Raw genomic sequence first — 26,732 nt, 5'->3', positions numbered from 1 at the left:
GTTGGGGGAATCCAGAACCAGGGGCCACAGTTTAAGAATAAGGACTAAGCCATTTAGAATGGAGACGAGGAAACACTTTTTCTCACAGAGAGTGGTGAGTCTGTGGAATTCTCTGCCTCAGAGGGTGGTGGAGGCAGGTTCTCTGGATGCTTTCAAGAGAGAGCTAGATAAGGCTCTTAAAATTAGTCAGGGGATATGGGGAGAAGGCAGGAACGGGGTACTGATTGGGGATGATCAGCCATAATCACATTGAATGGTGGTGCTGGCTCGAAGGGCCGAATGGCCTACTCCTGCACCTATTGTCTATTGTCTATTGAAAGTGCCTCGTAGAAACATTTTCAGTCAAAATCTAGCATTGGACAAAGCTATATTGTGTAAGATAATCAAAAACCTGATCCAAAAGGTGTGAGTGTGACTTATATTAGGAGGCATGAAGAGGCTTAGTTCTTTAACAGAGCAGTCTGAGATCAAATGAATAGAACGTTCTGGTAGGTTTGATAGGATTGCACAATCTTTTTACCCCAGAGTAGGGGAAGCAAGAAACAGAATGCATAGGTTTAAGTGAGAGGGGAAAAATTTAATAGGCACCTGAGAGACAATTATTTTACTCAGAGGGGGGGAGGCGGTGCGGGGGGGGGGGTATTTGGAACCAGCTGCTAGAGGAGGTAGTTGAGGCAGGTACGATGCAGCATTTAAAAGGCGATAACTCTGCGGGACAGGCAGCATCTCTGGAGAACATGGATAAGTGAAATATTCAGACTGAAAAACGGTCCCGTCCCCCCCCCAGAACACCACCTATCCATTTTCTCCAGAAATGCTGCCTTACCCACCCCAACACTTTTTTTTTTTTTTTTTGTAAACCAGCATTTGCAGTTCCTTGTTTCAACAGTTAAAAGACATTTGGACATGTACATGGATAGGAGAGGTTTAGAGGGATATGGGCCAAACACTGGCAAATAGTGTAAGAAAGAACAGCTGGTTTAAATCAAAGGTAGACACAAAATGCTGGAGTAACTCAGCGGGACAGGCAGCGTCTCTGGAGAGAAGGAATGGGTGACGTTTCGGGTCGAGACCCTTCTTCAGAATGTCTGTCTCGACCCGAAACGTCACCCATTCCTTCTCTCCAGAGACGCTGCCTGTTGCGCTGAGTTACTCCAGCATTTTGTGTCTACCACTGGCAAATGGGATTAGATGGAATATTTTGGTCGGCATGGACAAATTGGGCCGAAAGTCATGTTCCCTTGTTTATCTACTTATTGGGTCGAAGGTCCTGTGCCCATGTTTACTCTACTTACCCCAGAGTAACAATAATTATTATCACTAATAAATATCATAATGATCCATTTTAATTATCCGTTTGCATGTGGTGAAGGGAACCATGTGGGGAAGAGGGCTGGTCCAGAGTTCCCCACACTCCTGACCGCACTCCACCAGCCACACTACACCTTGCGTCATTCACACTCTGCCACTTGTTGTTAAAAGGCATGGGATATAACGATCCAGACCTGTGCTTACACCAACCACACCGTGCTGCCCGAGGCTCTGGAACGCTGGCCCGTGCATATGTTTGAGAGACTTCTGCCCAGGCACCTGCAGATCATCTACGAAATCAACCGGATACATCTGGATGTGAGTAATATTCCAGTTGTTTTCATACCTCTCTGCCTCTCTCTGCCCCCTCTACCCCATGAGGACATTGGATTTTGTCTCTGGAACTGATGTATTGTAATGCTGAGAACAATATTCTGCACTCTGTATCTGCCCCTTTGCTCTTCCTATTGTATTTGAGTTGACTTGATAGTATCCATCTAGAGTATTACCTGATCTGTTTAGAAAGCATGCAAATCAAAGCTTTTCACTGTACCTCGGTACATGTGACAATAATAACTCCACACCCAAACCTAAAGAATTAGATCAGTTGTTAACATCAAATTAATGCCTAATATTGTTTTACAGTTGTTTTCCTAAGGTGATCGATTGTGAACCATTTTTTTTTAATGTATATGTTGAGAAAGAGTTCATAACTGCAATCTTAACAGGAATGTGTGTCTGTTTTAAACGGGAGAGTACTTTCTGACATTTATTAAACCTGGGAGATACAAGAAATAGCAGGTGCTTGAATGTTGAGTAAAGCACACAGTGCTGGAATAATTCAGCGGGTCAGGCAGGATCTATAGAGAACATTGACAGATGAGGTTTTGGGTTGGGACCTTTCATTGAAACATTATCTATTCGTAAGATAGACACAAAATGCTGGAGCAACTCAGCAGGTCAGGCAGCATCTCCGGAGAAAAGGAATATGTGACGTTTCAGGTCGCGACCCAACTTCAGACTTCAGTTTCTTCCCACACGTCATCTATCCATGTTCTTCAAAGATGGAATGGATGGATGGAATACTCTATCGTCACACGTGACTAGGCACAGTGAAATTCATTGCTTGCATACCCAATGTATACCGCCTGACCCGCTGAGTTAATCCAGCGCTTTGTGTTAATTTAACCATGATGGCTGTAACTTGACAGGTTTCTCATTAGCAACCCATTCGGATATGAGAATTCTTTGCGTACAGCTACAGAATAGATCGGGTAAATGCACAGTCTTTTGCCCAGAGTAGGGGGATTGAGAACCAGAGGACATAGGTTTAAGGTCAGGGGGAAAAAATGTAATAGGAACCTGATGGGTACATTTTTTACACAAAAGGTGGTGGGTGTATGGAACGAACTGCCAGAGGAGGTAGTATCAGAATATTGAAGAAACATTTGGACCGGTACATTGATATGACAGGTTTAGAGGTAAATGCGCCAAATGCAGGCAGGTGGGACTAGTGTAGATGGGGCATCTTGGTCGGTGTGGGTAAGTTTGGCCGAAGGGGCCTGTTTCCTCTGTTTGACTCTGATTAACCCAAGCCACACTACTTGTTCCTAGAAAATTGCCGCCCTATATCCAGGGGACGAAGACCGTATGAAACGTATGTCGCTGATCGAGGAGGGAGATCCCAAGAGGATCAACATGGCGCACCTGAGTGTTGTTGGGTCGCACGCCGTCAACGGGGTGGCGCGAATTCACTCGGAAATTGTGAAAAGCACCATGTAAGTGGCTACAAAGCACGGGCAGGCCTTGTCTGGAGCAAGGATTAACATGTTATCTACAGGCACAGGGAACGGCAGGTGCTGGTTTACCAAAACAAGACACAAAGAGATAGCGCACGGAAACAGGCCCTTCGGCCCATCGAGTCCACACCGACCAGCGATCCCCGTGCACAAGCACTACCCTACAGACTGGGGACAATTCACAGAACCAAATTAATCTAAAAACCTGTTTAAGAAGGAACTGCAGATGCTGGAAAATCAAAGGTACACAAAAATGCTGGAGAAACTCAGCGGGTGCAGCAGCATCCATGGAGCGAAGGATATAGGCAACGTTTCGGGCTTCGGCCCGAAACGTTGCCTATATCCTTCGCTCCATGGATGCTGCTGCACCCGCTGAGTTTCTCCAGCATTTTTGTGTACGTAACCTAAAAACCTGCATTCCTATGGAGTGTGAGGGGAAACTGGAGCACCCGGAGGAAATCTATGCAGTCACAGGGAGAACATATAAACTCCGTACAGACAGCACCCACAGTCAGGATTGAACCTGAGTCTCTGTCACTGTGAAGTGATTCGGCTGGCCAGGCAGCATTCATGGACAACATGGACAGGTGATGTTTCGGGTCAGGACCCGTTATTCAGACTGGGTGAAATGTTAGAAAGGAACTGCAGAATCTGGTTTACACCGAAGATAGACACAAAATGCTGGAGTAACTCAGTGAGACAGGCAGCATCTCTGGATAGAAGGGATGGGTGACGTTTCGGGTCGAGACCTTTATTCAGACTGGCCTTCTGAAGAAGGGTCTCGACCCGCATCCTTTCTATCCAGAGTTGCTGCCAGTCTCGCTGAGTTCCCCCAGCATGTTGTGTCTATCGTGGGCGAAATGTAATGTTAGGTTCAGCTGACGATAATACTTGTTGTAAAAGGAGATGTGGTCGATAAGGAGGTTCAGCTGAGCAGGACCAGACATCTATGAGTGATAAGGAGCAGAGGCGATGATATGAGCCATTAACCCACTGGCCTGTCTCTCGTTGCTGTAGATCAGGGATAAGTATACCTTGCAAAGCACATCCCTTGAATACCTATGCCAGAAGATGGGACAAACCCAAAACATCGCCTGTCCAATCCCTCCACAGATGTTGCCTGACACACTGAGTTCCTCCTGCACTTTGTGTTCTGCTCAAGATTCCAGCATCTGCAGTTCCTGGTGTCAGATAAGGAGGGAAGAGGGGGAATGAAATGTAAAGCCAGAGAGAGGGATGTGGGTGGAAGGAGGTGAGGGTGGGGGGGAGGGGGAGAGATAAAAAGGAAATGAAGGACTTGGGAATGGGAGATGAGTACAGAGGTGGGGAGGAAATGAGCAGGGGACTGGTGCAGGGAGAAATGGGTTTGCACCACAATGTGATTCATCATGGATGTGTGAATGCAAATGGTCTAAAGTGTAAATTAAAACGTTTGATGTGTTTTCAAGGTCATATACAATTACTTTTATGGACCTAACGCACTTGCTAAATATAAAAATATAAGGTTTAAAAAATATTACATGACCCAGTGGCACAGTAGCACAGCTAGTAGAGCTGCTGCCTCACATAGCCAACACCCGGGTTCAATCCTGACCTCGGGTGCTGTCTGTGTGGAGTATGCACGTTCTTCCTGTGACCGGTTCTCCGGTTTCCTCCCACATCCCAAAGATGTGCAGATATGTGGGTTAATTGGCCTCTTTAAAAATTGTTCCCAGTATGGAGGAATTGGATGTCAAAATGGGATAACATAGAACTAGTGTGAACGGGTGATCGATGGTCTCATTGGACTCGGTGGGGCAAAGGGCTTGTTTTCATTCTGTATTCCTAAATTGAAAAATGAAACACTCTAGGATAGCCCTATTTCACTACAGATTTTTACAGATCATGTTGCATTCTGCTGTCATTGTTAAATTACGATACATTTTATCACTCATTCATGGAACACTGAAACTTGTTAAGTAGATAAAGCAAAGAACTTGGCTTCAATTCAACCTGCAATTGTTGACTCAAAACAATTGACAGATGCTGGAGGAAGGTTATAGTGTCAGGTGCATAATGTTAGAAATGTATTTTAACGAAACAGGCTTTACCTGTTAACAAGTTATCTCATTACGTAAATTGAGGACAATCTTTGCTGTCCTCTTGGCAAGATAGTGGAGGAAGTAAACAGCTGCTTCAAGTTGAAACACCACACCTACAGAAGTGTATAACATCATGAGGGGAATAGATAGGGTGGATGCACAACCTTTTATCCAGGGTAGGGGAATCAAGAATCAGAGGGCATAGGTTTAAGGTGAGAGGGGAAAGATTTAACAAGAACCTGAGGGGCAGATTTAACAAGAACCAGAGGGCCTGTTCCTGTGCTGTACTGTTTTATGTTCTATAATAACAATATTAAAAACACATATTGACTGGTACATGGTTAGGAAAGGTTTAGGGGGATATGGACCAAACAAGGCAAATGGGACTATCTGAGGTGAACATATTGGGCCGAAGGGTCTGCTCCAGTGCTGTATAACTAGATTGTAGGCTTCCAGTGTGGGTGGCAGTGATTCTGTGCGATTAATTGCATCTCCCTGACTCTGAGCAAGCACAACCGTAGCCGTGAATAAGATCATGATTGGGATTCATTGCAGCTCACTTGGCTGTTGAACCCATGACTAACTGGCCCACTGAGTCCACGCCGACCCGTTCACACTAGTTCTATGTTGTCCCATTTTCTCATCCACTCCTACACACTAGGGGCAATTTACAGAGGGACAATTAACCTACAGACCCGCACATCTTTGGGATGTGGGAGGAAACCGGAGCACCCGGAGGAAACCCACGAGGTCACAGGGAAACCCGTGCAAACTCCACACTGACTGCACCTGAGGTCACGATCGAACACAGGTCTCTGGCGGTGTGAGTTAGCGGCACTACCCGCTGCACCACTGTGCCGCCCCGGCTCAGCTTGTTTCAGTTCTTGCTCTTTGCTTCTTTTCCAGTTTTAAGGATTTCTACGAGGTTGAGCCGGCGAAGTTTCAGAATAAGACTAACGGGATCACTCCGCGACGTTGGCTATTGCTGTGTAACCCCGGTCTAGCAGATGTCATCGCTGAGGTGAGGGACTGCTGCTGACTCCTGAGATTGGCTGTGGCTACTGGGAAACACCCAGTGTGAGAGGGAATCTTGTGTCATACTTGTGCCCTGTATCTGACTTAACTTGGGGCCCAGCTCAGATAGGAACAGGCACAAATTAAAACATCTCGTAGATTAGTTGTGATTTTCTTGAACAAGTCGGTTTATTGAAGGTCGTAACAGTACAAACTGGAAACACTGGGTGAAACTAAAGTGTCTCAAAGATTCACAGTTGCTACGGCATTTTTATTTTCTCATGATACAATGGTTACTTGTGGATTCTACATTTTTTTAAATAAGCCATCATTGATCGATGTCTCTGTAACCTTGTGTCTTTCTCCAGAGTAACCTTATTTTTCCTGTTATCTTGAAAACCTCTCTTCCATTTATCTAACAAATGACCCAATTTCCTGATCAGATTTATCACTCTCAGAGTTTACCTCCAATGTTTATTTTAACTAAACCAGCTGTTGCGGAACCTAAACACCATGATAAATCTATTTATTACATCAATAATATCCTAAAGTTCCTTATGTTGACCACTTTTCCATCATGCTTCCCAGCATGTAAACTCTTGGGATAAATACTTTACAAACACATTACTCATCTTCCTCGTTTTTAAGCAGGAACTGCAGATGCTGGAAAATCGAAGGTACACAAAAATGCTGGAGAAACTCAGCAGGTGCAGCAGCATCTATGGAGCGAAGGAGATAGGCAACGTTTCGGACCGAAACAAAGGAGATAGGCAATGTTTCAGGCCGAAACAGTCTGAAGAAGGGTTTCGGCCCAAAATGTTGCCTATCTCCTTCGCTCCATAGATGCTGCTGCACCCGCTGAGTTTCTCCAGCATTTTTGTGTACACTCATCTTCCTTATCATTTTCAAAATTCCCGACAACATTCAGAACCAATGGAAGAACATGAGTGTGAAATACTGACTCGCCTCCTGCCTTCACAGACGCTGCCTGACCTGCTAAGCATTTCCTAGAGTTTTCTATTTTTATTTCAGATTTTCGGCATCTAGAGATTTGGGCCTAGATCTTTCTTCTGAATCAACCTTGTGTGGTTGCACAGTAGTTAACTAAAGGGAAGAAAGCTGATCTTGGAGCAAAGAGACAGTATGAACAAGAAGGCTACTTCAACCCTACACTCTCCATCATTCATTTGGATCCAGTCATAGATAGTTCAACTAATCTCCTCTGCCCGTACATAATCCATAGCCCTCCATTCCGTGCATATCCATGTGCTTATTTAAAAGCCTCTTAAACACCACTGTCGTATCTTCCTCCATCACCAGCTCTGGCAGCAAGTTCCAGGCACCCATTCCCCTCTTTGTAAAACCCACAAGTTGAAGGGTCTGACCACCTAATTTAAATAATTCATTTTAGTTTTTTAAACTGCAGTAATCTTTTTGTAGTATTAAAATTTCTAGCAATTTGACAATCTATTTTTTAACTTTGTAGAGGGGCCGGCAGATCACACTGAGGCGTACAGTCACAAAACAAGTCAGGTTTGACTTTCCCGGTGATATGGGCAGCTGTCCCTTTAACCGCGGAAGTCCCAGTCTCGGGAATCCCACCCACACCTCCCTCTGTTCAAGGTCACTCTAATATCCATTGTCATACTCTCTCTTGTTTCTCTGCAACTTGCAACAGCTCTAGATTAAACCACCACAATTTAAGTTTTAAAATTTCTCTACTCCTCCGTCACCTCTTCTCCCCCTCCGGAATTCTGTCCTCTCCTTGTCTCTAACAATACCCTCTCCCTCCTTTTGGTGACTGTTCCTGCAGCTGCTGTTGAATTTATTCTATAGCCTCAGAATAAAAGGACGTACCTTTGGGAAGGAGATGAGGAGGAATTGGGTGAATTTGGTCAGAGGGTGGTGAATCTGTGGGATTTATTGCCATAGACAGCTGTGGAGGCCAGCTTATTGGGTATTTTTAATGCGGAGATTGACAGATTTATGATTAGCACGGGTGTCGGGTTATGAGGAGAAGACAGGAGAATGGGGTTGAGAGGGAAAGGTAGATCAGACACTGAACACTTTTGAGTAACTACCTACAAACAACCCTTTCCCCATCCTTTTCTCTTCCCTGTGCCCCATCTAGATGCGCATCCATTTCTCTCCTTCCCCCTCCTCACGCCTCACGTCCCCTTCATTCCTTCCTCCCACTGTCTTCACAATTTGCTAACCTTATCTCCTTATCTCACTCCTTTTGTCTTTTTATCTCTGGCCTTTGTCCACCCAACTAACAATCAATGCCCCCCCTCTGTATTCATCTATCACTTGCCAGACTTTAGCCTGCATCTTTCTTTCAGCTTTATACAAGTTCAAGTTTAAGTGAGTTTATTGTCATGTGTCCCTGATAGGACAATGAAATTCTTGCTTTGCTTCAGCACACAGAACATAGTAGGCATTTACTACAAAACAGATAAGTGTGTCCATATACCATTGTGTAAATATATACACACGTGAATAAATAGACTGATAAAGTGCAAATAACAGATAATGGGCTATTAATGTTCAGAGTTTTGGCCGAGCCAAGTTTAATAGCCTGATGGCTGTGGGGAAGTAGCTATTCCTGAACCTGGTCGTTGCAGTCTTCAGGCTCCTGTGCCTTCTACCTGAAGGTAGCAGGGAGATGAGTGTGTGGCCAGGATGGTGTGGGTCTTTGATGATACTGCCAGCCTTTTTAAGGCAGCGACTGCGATAAATCCCCTCGATGGAAGGAAGGTCAGAGCCGAAGATGGACTGGGCAGTGTTTACCACTTTTTGTAGTCTTTCCTCTCCAGGGGGCTCAAGTTGCCGAACCAAGCCACAATGCAACCGGTCAGCATGCTCTCTCTACTACCCCTTACTACAAACAAACTGAAGAGTCCCGACGCTAAATGTCACCTCTCCACGTTCTCCAGAGATGCTGTCTGACCTGCTTAACCCAGCACCTTGTGTAAACCAGTATCTGCAGTGTTTTGCATCTATCATCACTTAATAATAGATATTAGTACATAAAACTTTCCCTTGTAAATCATTTTATTTTTAGAAAAGGGAACTCTCATTTTTCCTGACTTATCTGTTCCTTTCTCTCTAATCCCTCTTTCCTCTTTGAGCTTGGAATAAATATTACAATTGATCTGTCGTGGACCAGCCATATTGAAGTGACAGCCAAGAAGCCACACCAGTGCCTCACTTCCTGAAGAGGCTGAGGAAATTCAGCATGACTCCAGATGCACACAAACGGTGGTGGGCGTAGGAAATGAGCTGCCAGAGGAGGTAGTTGAGGCAGGAACTATTGCACGTTTAAGAAACAATTAGACAGGTACATGGCTAGGACAGGTTTGGAGAGATATAGGCTAAATGCAGGCAGGTGGGACCAGTGTAGTTGGGACATGTTGGTCGGTGTTGCAAGTTGGGCTGAAGGGCCTGTTTCTATGCTCTATCGGAAACATACAGTTGGGTTGCATCACAGCTTGGTTTGGGAACAGCTCTGCCCAAAACCGCAAGAAATTGCAGAGAAGGTACACAAAATTGCTGGGGAAACTCAGCGGGTGCAGCAGCATCTATGGAGCGAAGGAAATAGGCGACGTTTCGGGCCGAAACCCTTCTTCAGACAAGTGAAATTGCAGAGAGTTGTGGATGTGGATCAGTCCATCACACAGACCAGACATCCCACCACTGACTCCATCTACACTTCACACTGCCTCGGAAGAGCAGCCAACATAATCATAAACTTGTCCCACAGGCCATTCCTTTTTTTTCACCCTCCTTCTGGCAGAAAGCACAGCAGCTTGAAGCTTGAAAGTGCAGACCACCAGACTCAGGAACAGCTTCTTCCCCTCTGTTATCAGGATTCTGAATGCTGCATCTTCCCCTTTGCTCTACCTATTGTACTTGTGCTCGACTTGATTTTATGTATCTGTAATATTATTTGACCTGATTGCATAGCATGTAAAACAAACCTTTTCCCTGTACCTTGGTACATTTGACAATAATAAACCTGATGCTACAGAGTGGCCGGTTTTGGTTCCACCCTTCACACAGCAACTGTGAAAATGTGTATTGTCTTTCCCCTGCAGAGGATTGGAGAAGGTTTCATCACGGACCTGTACCAGCTGAAGAAGCTGATGGCCTTTGTCGACAATGATGCCTTTATAAGTGACGTCTCCAACGTGAAGCAGGTACGAGAAACTGTCCGGCACCCTCCATCCACTAGGTGGAGCTGTTGTAGTGAACCCCAAACCCTCCCTGTCTCCCAACACAACAGCATTCATTAGTTAAAAGATACAGCATGGAAACAGGCCCTTCGGCCCATCGAGTACATTCCAACCATCAATCACCCATTCACACCAGTTAAAACAGAGAACAGTGTAGCACAGGAACAGGCCCCATTGGCCCACAATGTTTATGCCGAACATGGTGCCAAGCCCAACCCTCATCTGCTTGTTCGAGCTCCATTCCTTGCATATCCATGTGCCTATTTAATAGTCTCTTAAACGCTACAATCATATTCATCCCTAGCCCCCCAGCAGCCCATCCCAGGCACCTACCATAGAAACATAGACATGGAAAATAGGTGCAGGAGTGGGCCATTCGGTCCTTCAAGCCAGCACTGCCATTCAATTGGATCATGGTTGATCATCCAAAATCAGTACCCCGTTCCTGCTTTTTCCCCATATCCCTTAATTCTTTTAGCCCTCAGACCTAAATCTAACTACCAGGCATGCTTGCCCTGCACATCTTTATCTATACCTCTCATCATTTTATATACTTCTGTCAGTTCTCCCCGCAAACTCCAACATTCCAGAGAAAACAATCCGAGTCTGTCCAACCTCTCCCTGTAGCTAATCCCCCCTAATCCAGCGTTTATGTTATTCCACTCTCTCATCCATTCCTTACACACTTGGGACAATTTACAGAGGGCAAATTAACCTATAAAACCTGCACGTCTTTGGGACGTGGGAGGAAACTGAAGCATCCCAGGGGAAACACAGGAAGAACGTAATACTCCGCACAGACAGCACCTGAGGTCAGGATCGAACCCGGGTCTCTGGCGTTGTGAGGCAGCAGCTCCACCGTGTCATCACCCCCACACACAAGTATAAAGCAACGGTAATTGCTGAGCCATAGAGGTAAGATGGATGTAGGTTTAAGACCAGACTGACGTTGCTACTATCAACTTAGTGTGGAGCTAATGGAGCATTGATCTGCATGAGATGCCAGCACTGGAATGAGATGTTAACCAAACTCTCATCTGCCCTCTCTGATGTAAAATATTGTATGGCACTGGTTTCCCTCAGCGTTGAAGTCAATGGAGTGATTTCATTGACACAGCTCGTGGTGGTCACTGTGGCACTGCTGCCAGTGGGGGCTTTGTGTTGGCTGATGCGTTTCCCATGGCACAGCATGAGAGCCTGAGCTGTAGAGGTTGGCCATGCTAAGACTTATATCAGCAGGGACATCCAGCACAGTGGCCTTTAACTCATCTGTAACTCATTTAACTCAGTTATGCAAGTGTTGCTGAGGCCACACCAGAAGTATTGTGTTCAGTTTTGATCACCCTGCAGTAGGAAAGATGCCATTAAGCTGGAAAGAGTGCAGAGAAGATTTATGAGGATGTTGCCAGGCCTGAGCTACAGGGAGAGGTTGGGCAGGCGAGGACTTTATTCCTTGGAATCCAGGAGGCTGAGGTGTGATCTTATTGGGGTGAATAAAATCATAAGGGGAATAGATAGGGTGAATCCACAGTGTCTTTTACCCGGAGTAGGAGAATCAAGAACCAGAAGACATAGGTTTAAGGTAAGAGGGGAAAGATTTAATAGGAACCTGAGGGGCAACCTTTTAACCCAGGATGGTGGGTACATGGAACGAGCTGCCAGAGGAAGTAGTTGAGTGGGTACTGTCATGGCATTTAAAAGACACTTGGACAGGTACATAGATTGGAAAACTTTAGTGGGATATGAACCAAACGCAGACAGGTGGGACATGTTGGTCGGCATGGATGAGTTAATAAACAATAGTCAATAGGTGCAGGAGTAGGCCATTCGGCCCTTCGAGCCAGCACCACCATTCAATGTGATTAAGGCTGATCATCCCCAATCAGTACCCCGTTCCTGCCTTCTCCCCATATCCCCTGACTCTGCTATCTTTAAGACCCCTATCTAGCTCTCTCTTGAAATCATCCAGAGAACTGGCCTCCACCTCCATCTGAGGCAGAGAATTCCACAGACTCACAACACTCAGTGTGAAAGTGTTTCCTCATCTACGTTCTAAATGGCTTACCCCTTCTTCATAAACAGTGGCCCCTGGTTCTGGACTCCCCCAACATTGGGAACATGTTTCCTGCCTCTAGCGTGTCCAAACCCTTAATAATCTTATATGTTTCAATAAGATACCCTCTCATCCTTCTAAACTCCAGAGTATACAAGCCCAGCCGCTCCATTCTCTCAGCATATGACAGTCCTGCCATCCCAGGAATTAACCTTGTAAACCTACACTGCACTCCCTCAATAGCAAGAATGTCCTTCCTCAAATTAGGGGACCAAAACTGCACACAATACTCCAGGTGTGGTCTCACTAGGGCCCTGTACAACTGCAGAAGGACCTCTTTGCTCCTATACTCATCTCCTCTTGTTATGAAGGCCAACATGCCATTCGCTTTCTTCACTGCCTGCTGTACCTGCATGCTTACTTTCATAGACTGATGAACAAGGACCCCCAGATCCCATTGTACTTCCCCTTTTCCCAACTTGACACCATTTAGATAATAATCTGCCTTCCTGTCTTTGCTACCAAAGTGGATGACCTCACATTTATCCACATTAAACTGCATCTGCCATTCATCTGCCCACTCACCCAACCTGTCCAAGTCACCCTACATTCTCATAGCATCCTCCTCACAGTTCACATACTGCCACCCAGCTTTGTGTCATCTGAAAATTTGCTAATGTTACTTTGAATCCCTTCATCTAAATCATTGATGTATATTGTAAATAGCTGCGGTCCAGCACCGAGCCTTGCGGTACCCCACTAGTCACTGCCTGCCATTCTGAAAGGGACTCGTTAATCCCTACTCTTTGTTTCCTGTCTGCCATCCAATTTTCTATCCATGTCAGCACTCTACCCCCAATACCGTATGCCCTAATTTTGCCCACTAATCTCCTATGTGGGACCTTATCAAAGGCTTTCTGAAAGTCCAGGTACACTACATCCACCGGCTCTCCCTTGTCCATTTTCCTAGTTACATCCTCAAAAAATTCCAGAAGATTAGTCAAGCATGATTTCCCCTTCGTAAATCATGCTGACTCGGACCGATCCTGTTACTGCTATCCAAATGTGCTGCTATTTCATCTTTTATGATTGACTCCAGCATCTTCCTCACCACCGATGTCAGGCTAACTGGTCTATAATTCCCTGTTTTCTCTCTCCTGCCTTTCTTAAAAAGTAGGATAACATTAGCTACCCTCCAATCCACAGGAACTGATCCTGAGTCTATAGAAAATTATCACCAATGCGTCCACAATTTCTAAAGTCAAAGTCAAATTTATTCGTCACATGCACCCGAAGGTGCAGTGAAGTGAATTTGCCAGCAGCGATACACATAAAAAAAGAACACACAATACACAATAGAATTTAACACAAACATCCACTACAGCATTCTTCACTATGGTGGGGGCCACTTCCTTAAGTACCCTGGGATGCAGACCATCAGGCCCTGGGGATTTATCAGCCTTCAGTCCCATCAGTCTACGCAACTCCATTTCCTGCCTAATGTGGATTTCCTTCAGTTCCTCTGTCGCCCCAGATCCTCTGGCCACTAGTACATCAGGAAGATTGTTTGTGTTCTCCTTAGTGAAGACGGATCCAAAGTATCTGTTCAACTCATCTGCCATTTCCTTGTTCCCAATAATAAATTCACCTTTTTCGGTGTTCAAGGGTCCAACTTTGGTCTTAACTAATTTTTCCACTTCACATACCTAAAGAAGCTTTTACGATCCTCCTTTATATTCTTGGCTAGCTTACCTTCGTACCTCATCTTTTCTCCCCGTATTACCTTTTTGGTTATCTTCTATTGCTCTTTAAACATTACCCAATCCTCTTGCTTCCCGCTCATCTTTTGCAATTGCGGTGGCCCCAATAGGCCTGACTTTGGGGTGAACATGGGGTGGGGACTGGACATTGTGCCTTCCTCCACAGTGCTATCCACTGTGGGGGGATGATTTTTTTTTTGTCTAACTGTAGTCCTGTAGGTCTGTGTCCAAGATGGCTGCCGTGAAGGGAGAGTGGACGCTGGCACGAATTGGTTGCCGCTGCTCTCTCTTCACACTGTGTTTTTGATTTTCTGTTTTTGGATTGAATTCTGTTTTTAATTTGTGTCATTGTGATGTCTTTAATTACTTGTTTTACTCCGATTATATGTTTCTATTCCGATCTACTATGTAAGGTGTCCTTGAGATTTTGTATGAAAGGCGCCCATTAAATATAAAATTTATTATTATTATTATTATCTTTGCTACGTTGCACTATTTTATTTTTATACTGTCCCTAACGTCTCTTGTCAGCCACAGTCGCCCCTTACACCCCTTGGAATATTTCTTCCTCTTTGGAATGAACTGATCCTGCACCTACTGTATTATTCCCAGAAATACCTGCCATTGTTGTTCCACTGTCATCCCTGCTGAGGTATCTTTCCAGTCAACTTTGGCCAGCTCCTCCCTCATGGCTCCATAGTCCCCTTTATTCAACTGTAACACCGGCACCTCTGATTTACCCTTCTCCCTCTCCAATTGTAGATTAAACCTGACCATATTATGGTCACTACCTCCTAATGGCTCCTTAACCTCAAGTTCCTTTCTCAAATCCGGTTCATTACATAACATTAAATCCATAATTACCTTCTCCCTGGTAGGCTCCAATACAAGCTGCTCTAAGAATCCATCATGGAGGCACTCCACAAACTCCCTTTCTTGGGGTCCAGTACCAACCTGATTTTCCCAGTCTACCTGCATGTTGAAATCTCCCATAACAACTTGGGAGTTGTTATGGGAGTTGGGTTAAAGAGCCTGTTTCCGTGCTGTATAACAATCTGGCATTTGAAAGTATGCAACAAACGTAACCTTCCTTGCAGCCTTGTGTGAGCGATGCTGTTTGTTTTCTAGGAGAACAAGCTGAAGTTTACAGCTTATCTGGAGAATGAGTACAAGCTGAAAGTTAACCCTTCGTCCATCTTTGACGTCCATGTCAAGCGCATCCATGAGTACAAGAGGCAGCTCTTGAATTGTTTACACATCATCACTTTCTACAACCGTAAGTCACCGTCTTCTGGAGCCATCTGTACACTGGGCAAATGGGGCATCTCGGTCAGCATGGACATGTTGGGTCGAAGGGCCTGCTTCCATGCTCCGAAGAGGAGAACAGAATCATGAGGGGAATAGATAGGGTGAATGCAGTCTTTTTCCCAGGGTAAAAGGCAGTATTAGTTTACGTAATCTTCAGACACCAATCCTTTCTCTGAATGATTAAATATGATTATTGCAACCTCTGCTCCTGAATGTAAAGTTGATAGTACAATCTCTTTGGGCCAAGACCTTTGTTGTCCTCGCCTTGGATTAATTTATTTTTCCTTTTATCTTAAATCCAATGAATCATTTCCAATATCACCTTCCAGAGTTTTGCTAATCATTCTCCCTGGCAAATAATGATTTAATATTTCTGATTGATTCCCATATCCAACTTACTTTTCCTTTTTTGTGCCCGTGGATCATTGATAAGTTAAGTTGTTTTTTTTGCTGCATCTTTATACTCATCGCTGTTGCGCTGCCCCCTGCTGTTTTATTATGTTTTATTCATCCAGACCCAAAACGTCACCTATTCCTTTTCTCCAGAGATGCTGTCTGACATGCTGTGCTACTCCAGCATTTTGTATCTTTATCCTCTAATTCTTGAATCCTTTACTCTGAGTAAAAGACTCTGCATCTATCCAATCAATTCCCCTCATGATTTTTTACTCCTCTATTGGTGTTTATTTGTTCGTTTAATAGTGAATATATTTGACATAGATTGTTTGACGTCTTCTGCTTGCATTTTATTGCCAATGTCTCCCAAAATGTCTCCACACATACACACACACTCACGCACACCCTCCACCTCATATACACACACACTCACACACCCTCCACCTCATATACACACACACACACTGAGTGAGAGAGAAAACGGGGAATTACAGACCAGTTAGCCTAACATCGGTAGTGGGGAAACTGCTAGAGTCAGTTATTAAAGATGGGATAGCAGCACATTTGGAAAGTGGTGAAATCATTGGACAAAGTCAGCATGGATTTATGAAAGGTAAATCATGTCTGACGAATCTTATAGAATTTTTTGAGGATGTAACTAGTAGAGTGGATAGGGGAGAACCAGTGGATGTGTTATATCTGGACTTTCAGAAGGCTTTCGACAAGGTCCCACATAAGAGATTAGTATACAAACTTAAAGCACACGGTATTGGCGGTTCAGTATTGATGTGGATAGAGAACTGGCTGGCAGACAGGAAGCAAAGAGTAGGAGTAAACGGGTCCATTTCAGAATGGCAGGCAGTGACTAGTGGGGTACCGCAAGGCTCGGTGCTGGGACCCCAGCTATTTACAATATATATTAATGATTTGGACGAGGGAATTGTATGCAACATCTCCAAGTTTGCAGATGACACGAAGCTGGGGGGCAGTGTTAGCTGTGAGGTGGATGCTAGGAGGCTGCAAGGTGACTTGGATAGGCTGGGTGAGTGGGCAAATGCATGGCAGATGCAGTATAATATGGATAAATGTGAGATTATCCACTTTGGTGGCAAAAACAGGAAAGTAGACTATAATCTGAATGGTGGCCGATTAGGAAAAGGGGAGATACAATGAGACCTGAGTGTCATGGTACACCAGTCATTGAAAGTAGGCATGCAGGTGCAGCAGGCAGTGAAGAAAGCAATAGAGGGAGTACAGAGAAGGTTCACCAGACTGATTCCTGGGATGTCAGGACTTTCATATGAAGAACAACTGGATAGACTCGGCTTGTACTGAGTTGGATGATCAGCCATGATCATATTGAATGGCGGTGCAGGCTCGAAGGGCCGAATGGCCTACTCCTGCACCTAATTTCTATGTTTCTATGTACTCGCTAGAATTTAGAAGATTGAGGGGGGATCTTATAGAAACTTACAAAATTCTTAAGGGGTTGGACAGGCTAGATGCAGGAAGATTGTTCCCGATGTTGGGGAAGTCCAGAACAAGGGGTCACAGTTTAAGGATAAGGGGGAAATCTTTTAGGACCGAGATGAGAAAAACATTTTTCACACAGAGAGTGGTGAATCTCTGGAATTCTCTGCCACAGAAGGTAGTTGAGGCCAGTTCATTGGCTATATTTAAGAGGGAGTTAGATGTGGCCCTTGTGGCTAAAGGGATGGAGAGAAGGCAGGTACAGGATACTGAGTTGGATGATCAGCCATGATCATATTGAATGGCGGTGCAGGCTCGAAGGGCCGAATGGCCTACTCCTGCACCTATTTTCTATGTTTCTATATTCACTTGGACCATCTCTGACATCTCCCTATCGTTTCTAGATCTCACCGTCTCCATCACAGGAGACAGACTATTGACCGACATCTACTACAAACCCACTGACTCCCATGGCTATCTCGACTACACTTCTTCCCACCCTGCTTCCTGTAAAGACTCTACTCCCCTACTCCCAATTCCTCTGTCTATGCCACATCTGCACCCAGGATGAGGTGTTACATACCAGGTCATCAGAGATGTCCTCATTCTTTAGGAAACAGAGGTTCCCCTCTTCCATTATGGATGAGGATGTCACTAGGGTCTCCTCGATATCCCGCAGCTCCGCTCTTGCTCCCTCCTCCCCCCATTCGTAACAAAGTCAGAGTCCCCCTTGTCCTCACCTTCCACTCCATCAGCTGTGGCATACAGCATATAATCCTCCGGCATTTTCGCCACCTCCAACGGGATCCCACTATCTTCCCATCTCCACCCCTTCCTGCTTTCCACAGACTGTTCCCTCCGCAACTCTGGTCAACTCGTCCCTTCCCACCCAAACCCCCTCCCCAGGTATTTTCCCCTGCGACCGCAGGTAGCGCAAAACCTGTCTCTATACCTCCCCCCTCGACTCAGTCCAAGGACCCCAACAACTTTTCAGATGAGGCAGAGGTTCCCTTGCACCTCCTCCAACCTCATCTACTGTATCCGCTGTTCCAGGTGTGCTCGTATATCGGCGAGACCAAGCGCAGGCTTGGCGATTGTTTCGCTGAACACCTCCGCTCAGTTCACCCAAACCTACCTGATCTCAACGTTTTAACTCCCCCTCCCATTCCCACACTGACCTTTATGGCCTGGGCCTCGTCCATTGTCAGTGAGGCCCAGCGCAAATTGGACTAACAGCACCTCATATTTCGCTTGGGTAGTTTACACCCCAATGGTATGAATATTGACTTCTCTAACTTCAAGTTCATCCCGTCCCCTTTCCCAGTTCTCCCACCAGTCTTACTGTCTCCGACTACATTCTCTCTCTGCACCGCCCACTCCCCTGACATCAGTCTGAAGAAGAGTCTCGACCCGAAACGTCATCCATTCCTTCTCTCCAGAGATGCTGCCTGTCCCGCTGAGTTACTCCAACATTTTGTGTCTATCTTCGATAACTTAGAGCTGGTTTAAATGGGTGATTGATGGTCGGTGTGGACTCGTTGGGCTGCAGGGCCTGATTCCACACTGTATCTCTAAACAAAAAAATAAAATTAAGCCCTCTAGTATGGTCCTGTTTCACTACAGCTTGTTACAGATCTTGCCACATTCTGCTATCATTGTGACACCAAAATGATCTCCTGTCTCTTCCAGGTATCAAAAAAGCACCAAACAAAACCTTTGTGCCAAGGACAGTGCTGATTGGAGGAAAGGTAGGGGACACTGGATTGGTTTGACCACAAGTGTTTGATTGTGTGAGTCGAGCAGTAAAGTATCACTGATGCAAAGACAACATATTTGTTCATTCTCACATTCCATGTTCACACCCTTTCATGGCTACCCAACCTTCTGCAACCTCCAACTGTCCAGTAACCTTCCCATCCCCCAGCTGTATGTTCCTTATACCCTTCACCCAACAATGGCCCTGAACCTCTCAAAGTTGTTCTCTAAACTTCGCCACCTCTACACATCACTTCGCCACCTCTACACATCACTCTTCCAGTCAGACGTTAGCTTTGGGTTTATTAATGTCATGTGTACTGAGGAACAATGAAAAACTTGTTTTGCTTGCTATCCAAACAACACTATATATAAATATAATCGTCAAACTCAAGCACAATATATAAAGGGGAAGATACAGAGTGCAGAATATTGTTCTCAGCATTGTACCAGTTCCAGAGACCAAGTTCAATGTCCAATACAGTAGAGGTGAATTGGACAGTACCCTAGCTTATGGAAGGATCATTCAGAACCCTGATAATGGCAGGGAAGAAGCAGTTCCTGAGCCTGGTGGTGCGCGCTTTCAGGTTTCTGTACCTTCTGCCATACAGGAGCAGGGAGAAGAAAGAATGACCAAGGTGGGACAAATCTTTGATTATGTTGGCTGCTTTACCAAGACAGCATGGAGTCACTGGTAGGGAGTCTAGTCTGCGTGACGGACTGAGCTATATCTACAATGGTGGAGAGTCTGGTCTGTGTGATGGACTGGGCTATATCTACAATGGTGGGGAGTGTGGTCTGTGTGATTGACAGGGCTATATCTACAATGGTGGGGAGTCTAGTATGTGTGGTGGACTGGGCTACATCTACTATGGTGCAGAGTGTGGTCTGTGTGATGGACTGGGCTATATCTACTATGGTGCAGAGTGTGGTCTGTGTGATGGACTGGGCTATATCTACTATGGTGCAGAGTGTGGTCTGTGTGATTGACAGGGCTATATCTACAATGGTGGGGAGTCTAGTATGTGTGGTGGACTGGGCTACATCCTCCTGCACAGAGCCAAGCAAGTTTGGTCAGCTCCTCTTAATGGCACAATATAAACATGAAATAAACACAGTTTGTGTGTGGCCTTTCCCTGGAACCGCAGGAGATGTAACGCCTGTTCCTATACCTCCTCCCTCCCCTTCATCCAGAGACCTGAGCAGCTCGTCTAGGTGAGACAACAGTTCATGTGCACCTCATCTACTGCGTCCGGTGTTCCCGGTGTGGCCTCCTGTAGATTGGTGAGACCAAACGTAGACTCAGTGACCGTTTCACCGAACACATGCGTTTGGTCTGCCAAGGCCTGGTGGATTCCCCGGTTGTTAACCATTTTAACTCCCCTTCCCATTCCCACACTGACCTTTCTGTCTTGAACCTCCTCCGTTGTCAGAGTGAGGCCACATGCAAACTCGAAGAACAGCACCTCATCTTCCGCTTGGGTAGCTTAGAACCCAATGGTATGAACATTAAATAATGCAACATACAAACCTTCCTCCCACCCCCATCTCTCTCTCTTTTTCTCTCTTTCTCTTTTTCTTTTCCTCTTTCTCATTCCCCACAGGCTGCTCCCGGATACCACATGGCCAAGATGATCATCAAACTCATCACATCTGTTGGAAACGTTGTCAACAACGACCCCATTGTGGGTGACCGGTTGAAGGTCATCTACCTGGAGAATTACCGGGTGTCGCTGGCTGAGAAAGGTAAAGTCTTTCAGCAACTGTCACCCGCACGTCTTTACTTACATTTGTTGGTTTTTAATAGCGGGCAGCACAGTGGCGAGCCCATTCCCTTTAAACCTTTCCTATCCAAATGCCAACTAGGCCAGTGTCAAGTCAAGTCAAGTCACATTTATTTATATAGCACATTTAAAGAACAACTCTCGTTGGCCAAAGTGCTTTACATTTGTTATAAGAATAGCACAACAAAACAAACTACATACATATATACATGTAGCCCTCACTCAGAGGACGTCAAGAAAGGCTTGGGAGTATAGATAAGTCTTTAGTCTTGACTTAAAAGAGTCGATGGAGGGGGCAGTTCTGATGGGAAGGGGGATGCTGTTCCACAGTCTAGGAGCTGCAACCGCAAAGGCGAGGTCGCCCCTGAGCTTATGCCTAGACCGCGGGATATTCAGCAACCCCAAGTTGGCCGATCTGAGGGGCCTGGAGGTGGAGTGGTGGGTGAGAAGACTTTTTATGTAGGTGGGGGCAAGCCCACTGAGGGCTTTGTAGACATGGAGGAGAATCTTGAAGTTTATACGGAACTGCACAGGGAGCCAGTGGAGAGAGGCCAGGATCGGGGTGATGTGGTCCCTTTCAGTGCATTCACAACAGTGCAGTTGGTAGAGCCACTGCCTCACAGCACCAGCACTCTGTGTCTTTTTTTGTAAACCAGCATCTGCAGTTCCTTGTGTCCACAGTTAAATGGTTGCCTTTTCTTCCTCTCCCCCTCCCCTCAGTGATCCCTGCATCAGACCTGTCCGAACAGATTTCAACGGCTGGAACGGAGGCTTCAGGAACAGGCAACATGAAGTTCATGTTGAACGGGGCCCTGACGATAGGAACCATGGATGGCGCCAATGTGGAGATGGCTGAGGAGGCGGGCGAGGAGAATCTCTTCATCTTCGGGATGAGAGTGGAGGACGTTGAGGCACTCGATAAAAAGGGGTTTGTCTTAAAGTGATAGATAACATGGAACAGTACAGCACGGGAGCAGTTTAGTTCATTATTGTCACGTGTACCAAGGTACAGTGAAAAGCATTTGTTTGCTTGCTATCTAACTAAAGACAAGGCACAGGGTGGCATAATGGCACAGCGGTAGATCTGCTGCCTTACAGTAGGTATGTTGCAAAGCCTACCTGAAGCGTCTTTGAAAATCTGCCGCTGCAAGTGTGCGCGATTTTGGCGCCGTTTAGAGGGGGGCGGGTTTAAAACGCGATTTTCTCTAGGCTGTTCAAATCGAAGATGTTCAGCCTAGTTAATTATTAACGAAAAATCGCTGGAAGACCCCGTCGCAAAAGCTATTATTAGGTTTAAAGGCCTTGAATAATAGTTATAGTAGTTTAAAAATCAATCTCTAAACCCGCGACCGCCAGCAACCGCAGGGTCTTATAAAGCAGACAGCTGAAGGTAGGTTGTATATTTTTACATTAAAAAGGGCTTCTAAAGATCCCTTTATACAAAGTTTAATATTGCGAGTAGCTCAATTTGGGATAATTATATCCCGCAGTATTTTTCTCGGCATTTGGGGCACAAATCTACCGCAATGTGAACGTTCTAAACCAGCGCGTTCCACAGGGACCCACTGGAAAGCTGATTTAAATGGGCATTTATTTACAGCAATTGAACACTAAATTCCTTCCATTTGGCCTATAAATTAATGTAAATGAGATTTAAAAATCATGTTTTATTGTGAATTATTTGTGAATATTATTTGGACATTTAGGCTATTTAAAAATGTTAATCATTTATTAAGAAATGGATAGATGTTTAGATCTAGTAATTGAAGTCTGAAATTAGCTACAATTAGGTAACTAACTAATTATATGCTTTAATTTCAGGTCATCCAAGTAAGATTATTTTATATTTGTTTCAGAATGCTTCAATCTATGATAACTGAAAATTTCATTCAGTTCTCTTAATTTTTAAGAAAGTTATGGGCTTTTGACTGTTCACGATCACAACTTTTTTGTAATGTCCATAGAAAATCAATAGGGAACAAGATGCTCATTTCCGAGTATGAAAATGGCCATAACTTTTTAAATACTTGAGATATGAAAGTGAATTAGGTGTCAAATTAAACTTATTTTTATGCTTTATCTGATGGGATAAATTACAGACTTGATTTTTAAAATCTCAAAATTTTGTAACATTGCTACTTACAGTGCCAGAGACCCAGGTTTGATCCTGACTACTGGTGCTGTCTGTACGAAGTCTGTACGTTCTCCCTGTGACCACGTACGTTTTCTCTTTGCGCTCCGGTTTCCTCCCACACTCCAAGGACGTGTAGGTTTGTAGATTAATTGACTTCTGTAAAATTGTCCCTAGTGCATGGGATAGTGCTAGTGTATGGATGGGGTGACTGGCGTTTCCACGCTGTATGTCTACGAAGTCTAAAGGAAGCACCATACATGATTACAGTTGGGCCGTCTACAGTACACAGATAAAGCAGCATGGTTCAATGTTTAGTGCAAAGATATAACATAGAAGTCCAATTAAAGATAGTTCATAGGCCTCCAATGAGATAGATAGGAGGTCTAGACCGTACTCTAGCTGATGAGAGGACATCTCAGTTTCCTGATAACAGCTGGGAAGAAACTTTTCTGTACTGGCCCTTCAGCCCACAATGTCTGTGCTGAACATGATGTCAAGTTAAACTGATCTCATCTGCCTGTACATAATGTTGTCCATGTCCATGCCAACCAAGATGCTCCAACTAAGCTAGTCCTATTTGCCCGCATCTGGTACATATCCCTCTCAACGTTGTGTATCCACGTACCTGTCCAAGTGTTTCCCAAATGCTTCTATAGTATCCGCATCAACTACCTCCTTTGGCAGCTCGTTCCATAGACCCACCACCCCTGGAGTGAAAACCTCAGCCTCCAATAACTCTTTCCCACTCACTTAATCCTATGCCCTCTGGTTCTTGATTCCTCTACCCTGGGTAAAAGACTGTGCATCCACCTTATCTATTCCCCTCATCATTTTATACACCTCCTGATCACCCCTCAGCCTCCTGTACTCTCAGGAATAAAGTCCTAGCCTGCCCAACCTCTCCCTGTGGTTCAGGCCCTCGAGTCCTGGCAACATCCTCATAAATCATCTCTGTGCTTTCCACCTTGTATGTACATGACGTTTGGCCTGTGCCCAGTGACTATGTGACACTGACTCTCTTTTCCTCTTTTGGCCACATTGCTGTTCAATTATGCCATTTCTGGTAATAAATGCGACTTACATTTGTGCCTTGGGTTTGGTTTGTTTTATGCAGATACAATGCCAGAGAATATTACGACAAGCTGCCGGAGCTCAGGCAAGCCATGGACCAGATCAGCAGTGGGCATTTCTCCCCGAAGGAGCCAGAGCTGTTCAAGGACGTGGTTAACATGCTGATGCACCACGACAGGTAACGGCTGCTCCACCAACCACCGTACATCGGTTCATGTCACCTTGCACCTGGTCATCTCACTGCACTGTGACCTTGAATAATGCACCAGGGCCACCCCACCGACCACCGTACACAAGGTCACCTCACCACACAGTGAGTCAGAGTTACACAACACGGAAACAGGCCCTTCAACCCAACTCATCCATGCCGACCAAGGACTTGTACAGCTGCATCGAGATGTCCAAACTTCTGGACTCAATACGGAGGCTGAGGGACCTGACAGAAGTATATGAAATTGCAAGAGGCAGAGATAGGTAGACAGTCAAAACTTTATCCCAGGGTGGAAATATCAAAGATTAGAGGACACAGCTTTAAGGTGAGAGGAGCAAAGTTTAAAGGAGATGTGCGGGGCAAGTTTTTTTTTTACACAGAGAGTGGTGGGTGCCTGGAATATGCTGCCAGGTGGTGGAGGTGGAGGCACATATGATAGTGGTGTTTAAGGGACTTTTGAATAGGCACATGGATGTGCAGGGAATTGAGGGATATGGATCATGTGCAGGCAGATAAGAGTTGGTCTTGGCATCATGTTTGGCACAGACAATGTTCCGTGTTTGTGTTCAAGATCTGGGGTATTTAACTGCAGCAGTTTCTCAATCCTACCTTTCATTTCTTTCAGGTTTAAAGTGTTTGCTGACTTTGAAACTTACATCAAAAGCCAAGATAAAGTTAGTGAACTTTACAAGGTACGGCCATGCATTTAATCTGTTCATGCAGTCATGATGTGCCAACATTTATATTCTTTACCCATCCCAATGAAAGCAAGCCATCAAGTGAAAATCTGTACACAAGGAACTGCAGATGGTGGTTTATAAAAGAAGACACAAAGTGCTGGAGTATCTCAACTCCTAGATGTTGCCTAATCCTCTGAGTTACTCCAGTACTCTGTGTCTTTTTAAAGTGAAAATTTACACTGATTACTGAGACACAATTATATAAAACGCAGGAGAACTAAACGTAAGTTGCCCAGCTCCGTAATCCAGCCATGGAAAGCTGGATTTTTCTCCATATACAAACCATCCTCCGAGAGAAAACGTTGCCCCTCAGGTTCGTTAAATCTTTCCCCTCTCACTTTCACTTTAGGTACAGCGAAAAGCTTTGTTTTGTATGCTATCCAATCAGATAAGATAATACTATATACAGTATTAATACAATCCAGTCAAACTCAAGTACAATAGAGCAAAGGGGAAGATACAGAGTGCAGAATATAGTTCTCAGCCTTGCAGCGCATCAGTTCCAGAGACAAATTCCAATGTCTGCAGTGGGGTAGAGGTGAATCAGACAGCACCCGAGCTTATGGAAGTTCAGAAGCCTGATAACAGATATCAGCTGTTCCCGAGTCTGGTGGGGCGCACTTTCAAGCTTCTGTACCGTCTGCACTCTAGGAGTAGGGAGAAGAAGGAATGGCCGGGGGTAGGACACATTTGATTATGTTGGCTGCTTTTCCGAAAAAATGTAGATGGAGTCAATGGTGATATTTATTTATTGAACTTGTTTTTGTTGTCTATAAGTACTGTGTTTACACCACTAGGTTGAAGAAGGGTCTCGACCTGAAACATCACCCATTCCTTCTCTCCAGAGATGCTCTCTGGCCTGCTGAGTTGCTCCAGATTTTTGTGTCTATCCTCGTGTTTACAGACCTGTTGTACTGCTGCAAGAAATAATTTTACTTGTTCCGTTTCAGAACATATGAGGATAAAACACTCTCAACTCTGACGGAGATCTGTGTCTGCTTCACCAGTTTGTAGCAAGTTGGTGATTGCTGCTTTTTCTGTTCACAGAATTCAAAGGAATGGACCAAGATGGTGATAAAAAACATCGCAAATTCTGGCAAGTTCTCAAGTGACAGAACCATCAAAGATTATGCCAGAGAGATTTGGGGTGTGGAGCCCTCTGATGTGAAGATTCCCCCTCCAAATGAACCCAAACCTTAGTCCCTCGAGTGCCCAATGGGTATCGGGACGGGTAGTGAATGCAATCTCGCCTCTTGTGTTTTGTTCCTTTACTTCTACCCAAACATCAGATCAGTGTGTGTCATGGGACTCGCTTTGCATTTGTCTGTCTTTTTTTAACCATACCTGGTGTGCACCATATTAAAACATGCGTAAGTCAAGGGAGACCTGTGTTTGTGATGTCTGTTTCTGGATCGGGTTTTAAATGTAGATGTCGACAATAATGATAAATGTTTGCTGTTCAAAGGATTGGCCTTTAGAGTCCTAACATTCGTTTCACTGAACATTGGCCGTACCTTGCTGCTGGGAAGGCGATAAACATCTTCCCATCGCATTCCCACCTATGTTTCCGAAGTTATTAATCGTTTAAATTTTTTAAAACAGCCCGAAAA

General features: G+C 45.0%; 1 protein-coding gene across 1 annotated transcript in view; it reads left to right on the top strand.

Moving 5' to 3' along the window:
* The window catches only part of pygb (glycogen phosphorylase B), a 73,765-nt gene extending 47,260 nt beyond the window's left edge, over nt 1–26,505 (top strand). The window contains exons 10-20 of the mRNA XM_033025815.1: nt 1,483–1,629; nt 2,926–3,089; nt 6,098–6,212; nt 10,303–10,404; nt 15,382–15,529; nt 19,117–19,175; nt 20,787–20,928; nt 21,687–21,894; nt 24,215–24,349; nt 25,008–25,074; nt 26,170–26,505. Coding sequence (XP_032881706.1) covers nt 1,483–1,629; nt 2,926–3,089; nt 6,098–6,212; nt 10,303–10,404; nt 15,382–15,529; nt 19,117–19,175; nt 20,787–20,928; nt 21,687–21,894; nt 24,215–24,349; nt 25,008–25,074; nt 26,170–26,322 — 1,440 coding nt within the window. The 3' untranslated portion in view covers nt 26,323–26,505. The remainder of the gene's footprint in view (nt 1–1,482; nt 1,630–2,925; nt 3,090–6,097; nt 6,213–10,302; nt 10,405–15,381; nt 15,530–19,116; nt 19,176–20,786; nt 20,929–21,686; nt 21,895–24,214; nt 24,350–25,007; nt 25,075–26,169) is intronic.
* Nucleotides 26,506–26,732: the final 227 nt, after the last annotated feature.

This window comes from Amblyraja radiata, chromosome 8, assembly GCF_010909765.2.
Source record: "Amblyraja radiata isolate CabotCenter1 chromosome 8, sAmbRad1.1.pri, whole genome shotgun sequence".
In the NCBI taxonomy this organism is placed as follows: domain Eukaryota; kingdom Metazoa; phylum Chordata; class Chondrichthyes; order Rajiformes; family Rajidae; genus Amblyraja; species Amblyraja radiata.
Note: the sequence above shows the minus strand (reverse complement) of the source record. Positions and strands in the feature narration are given on the sequence as shown.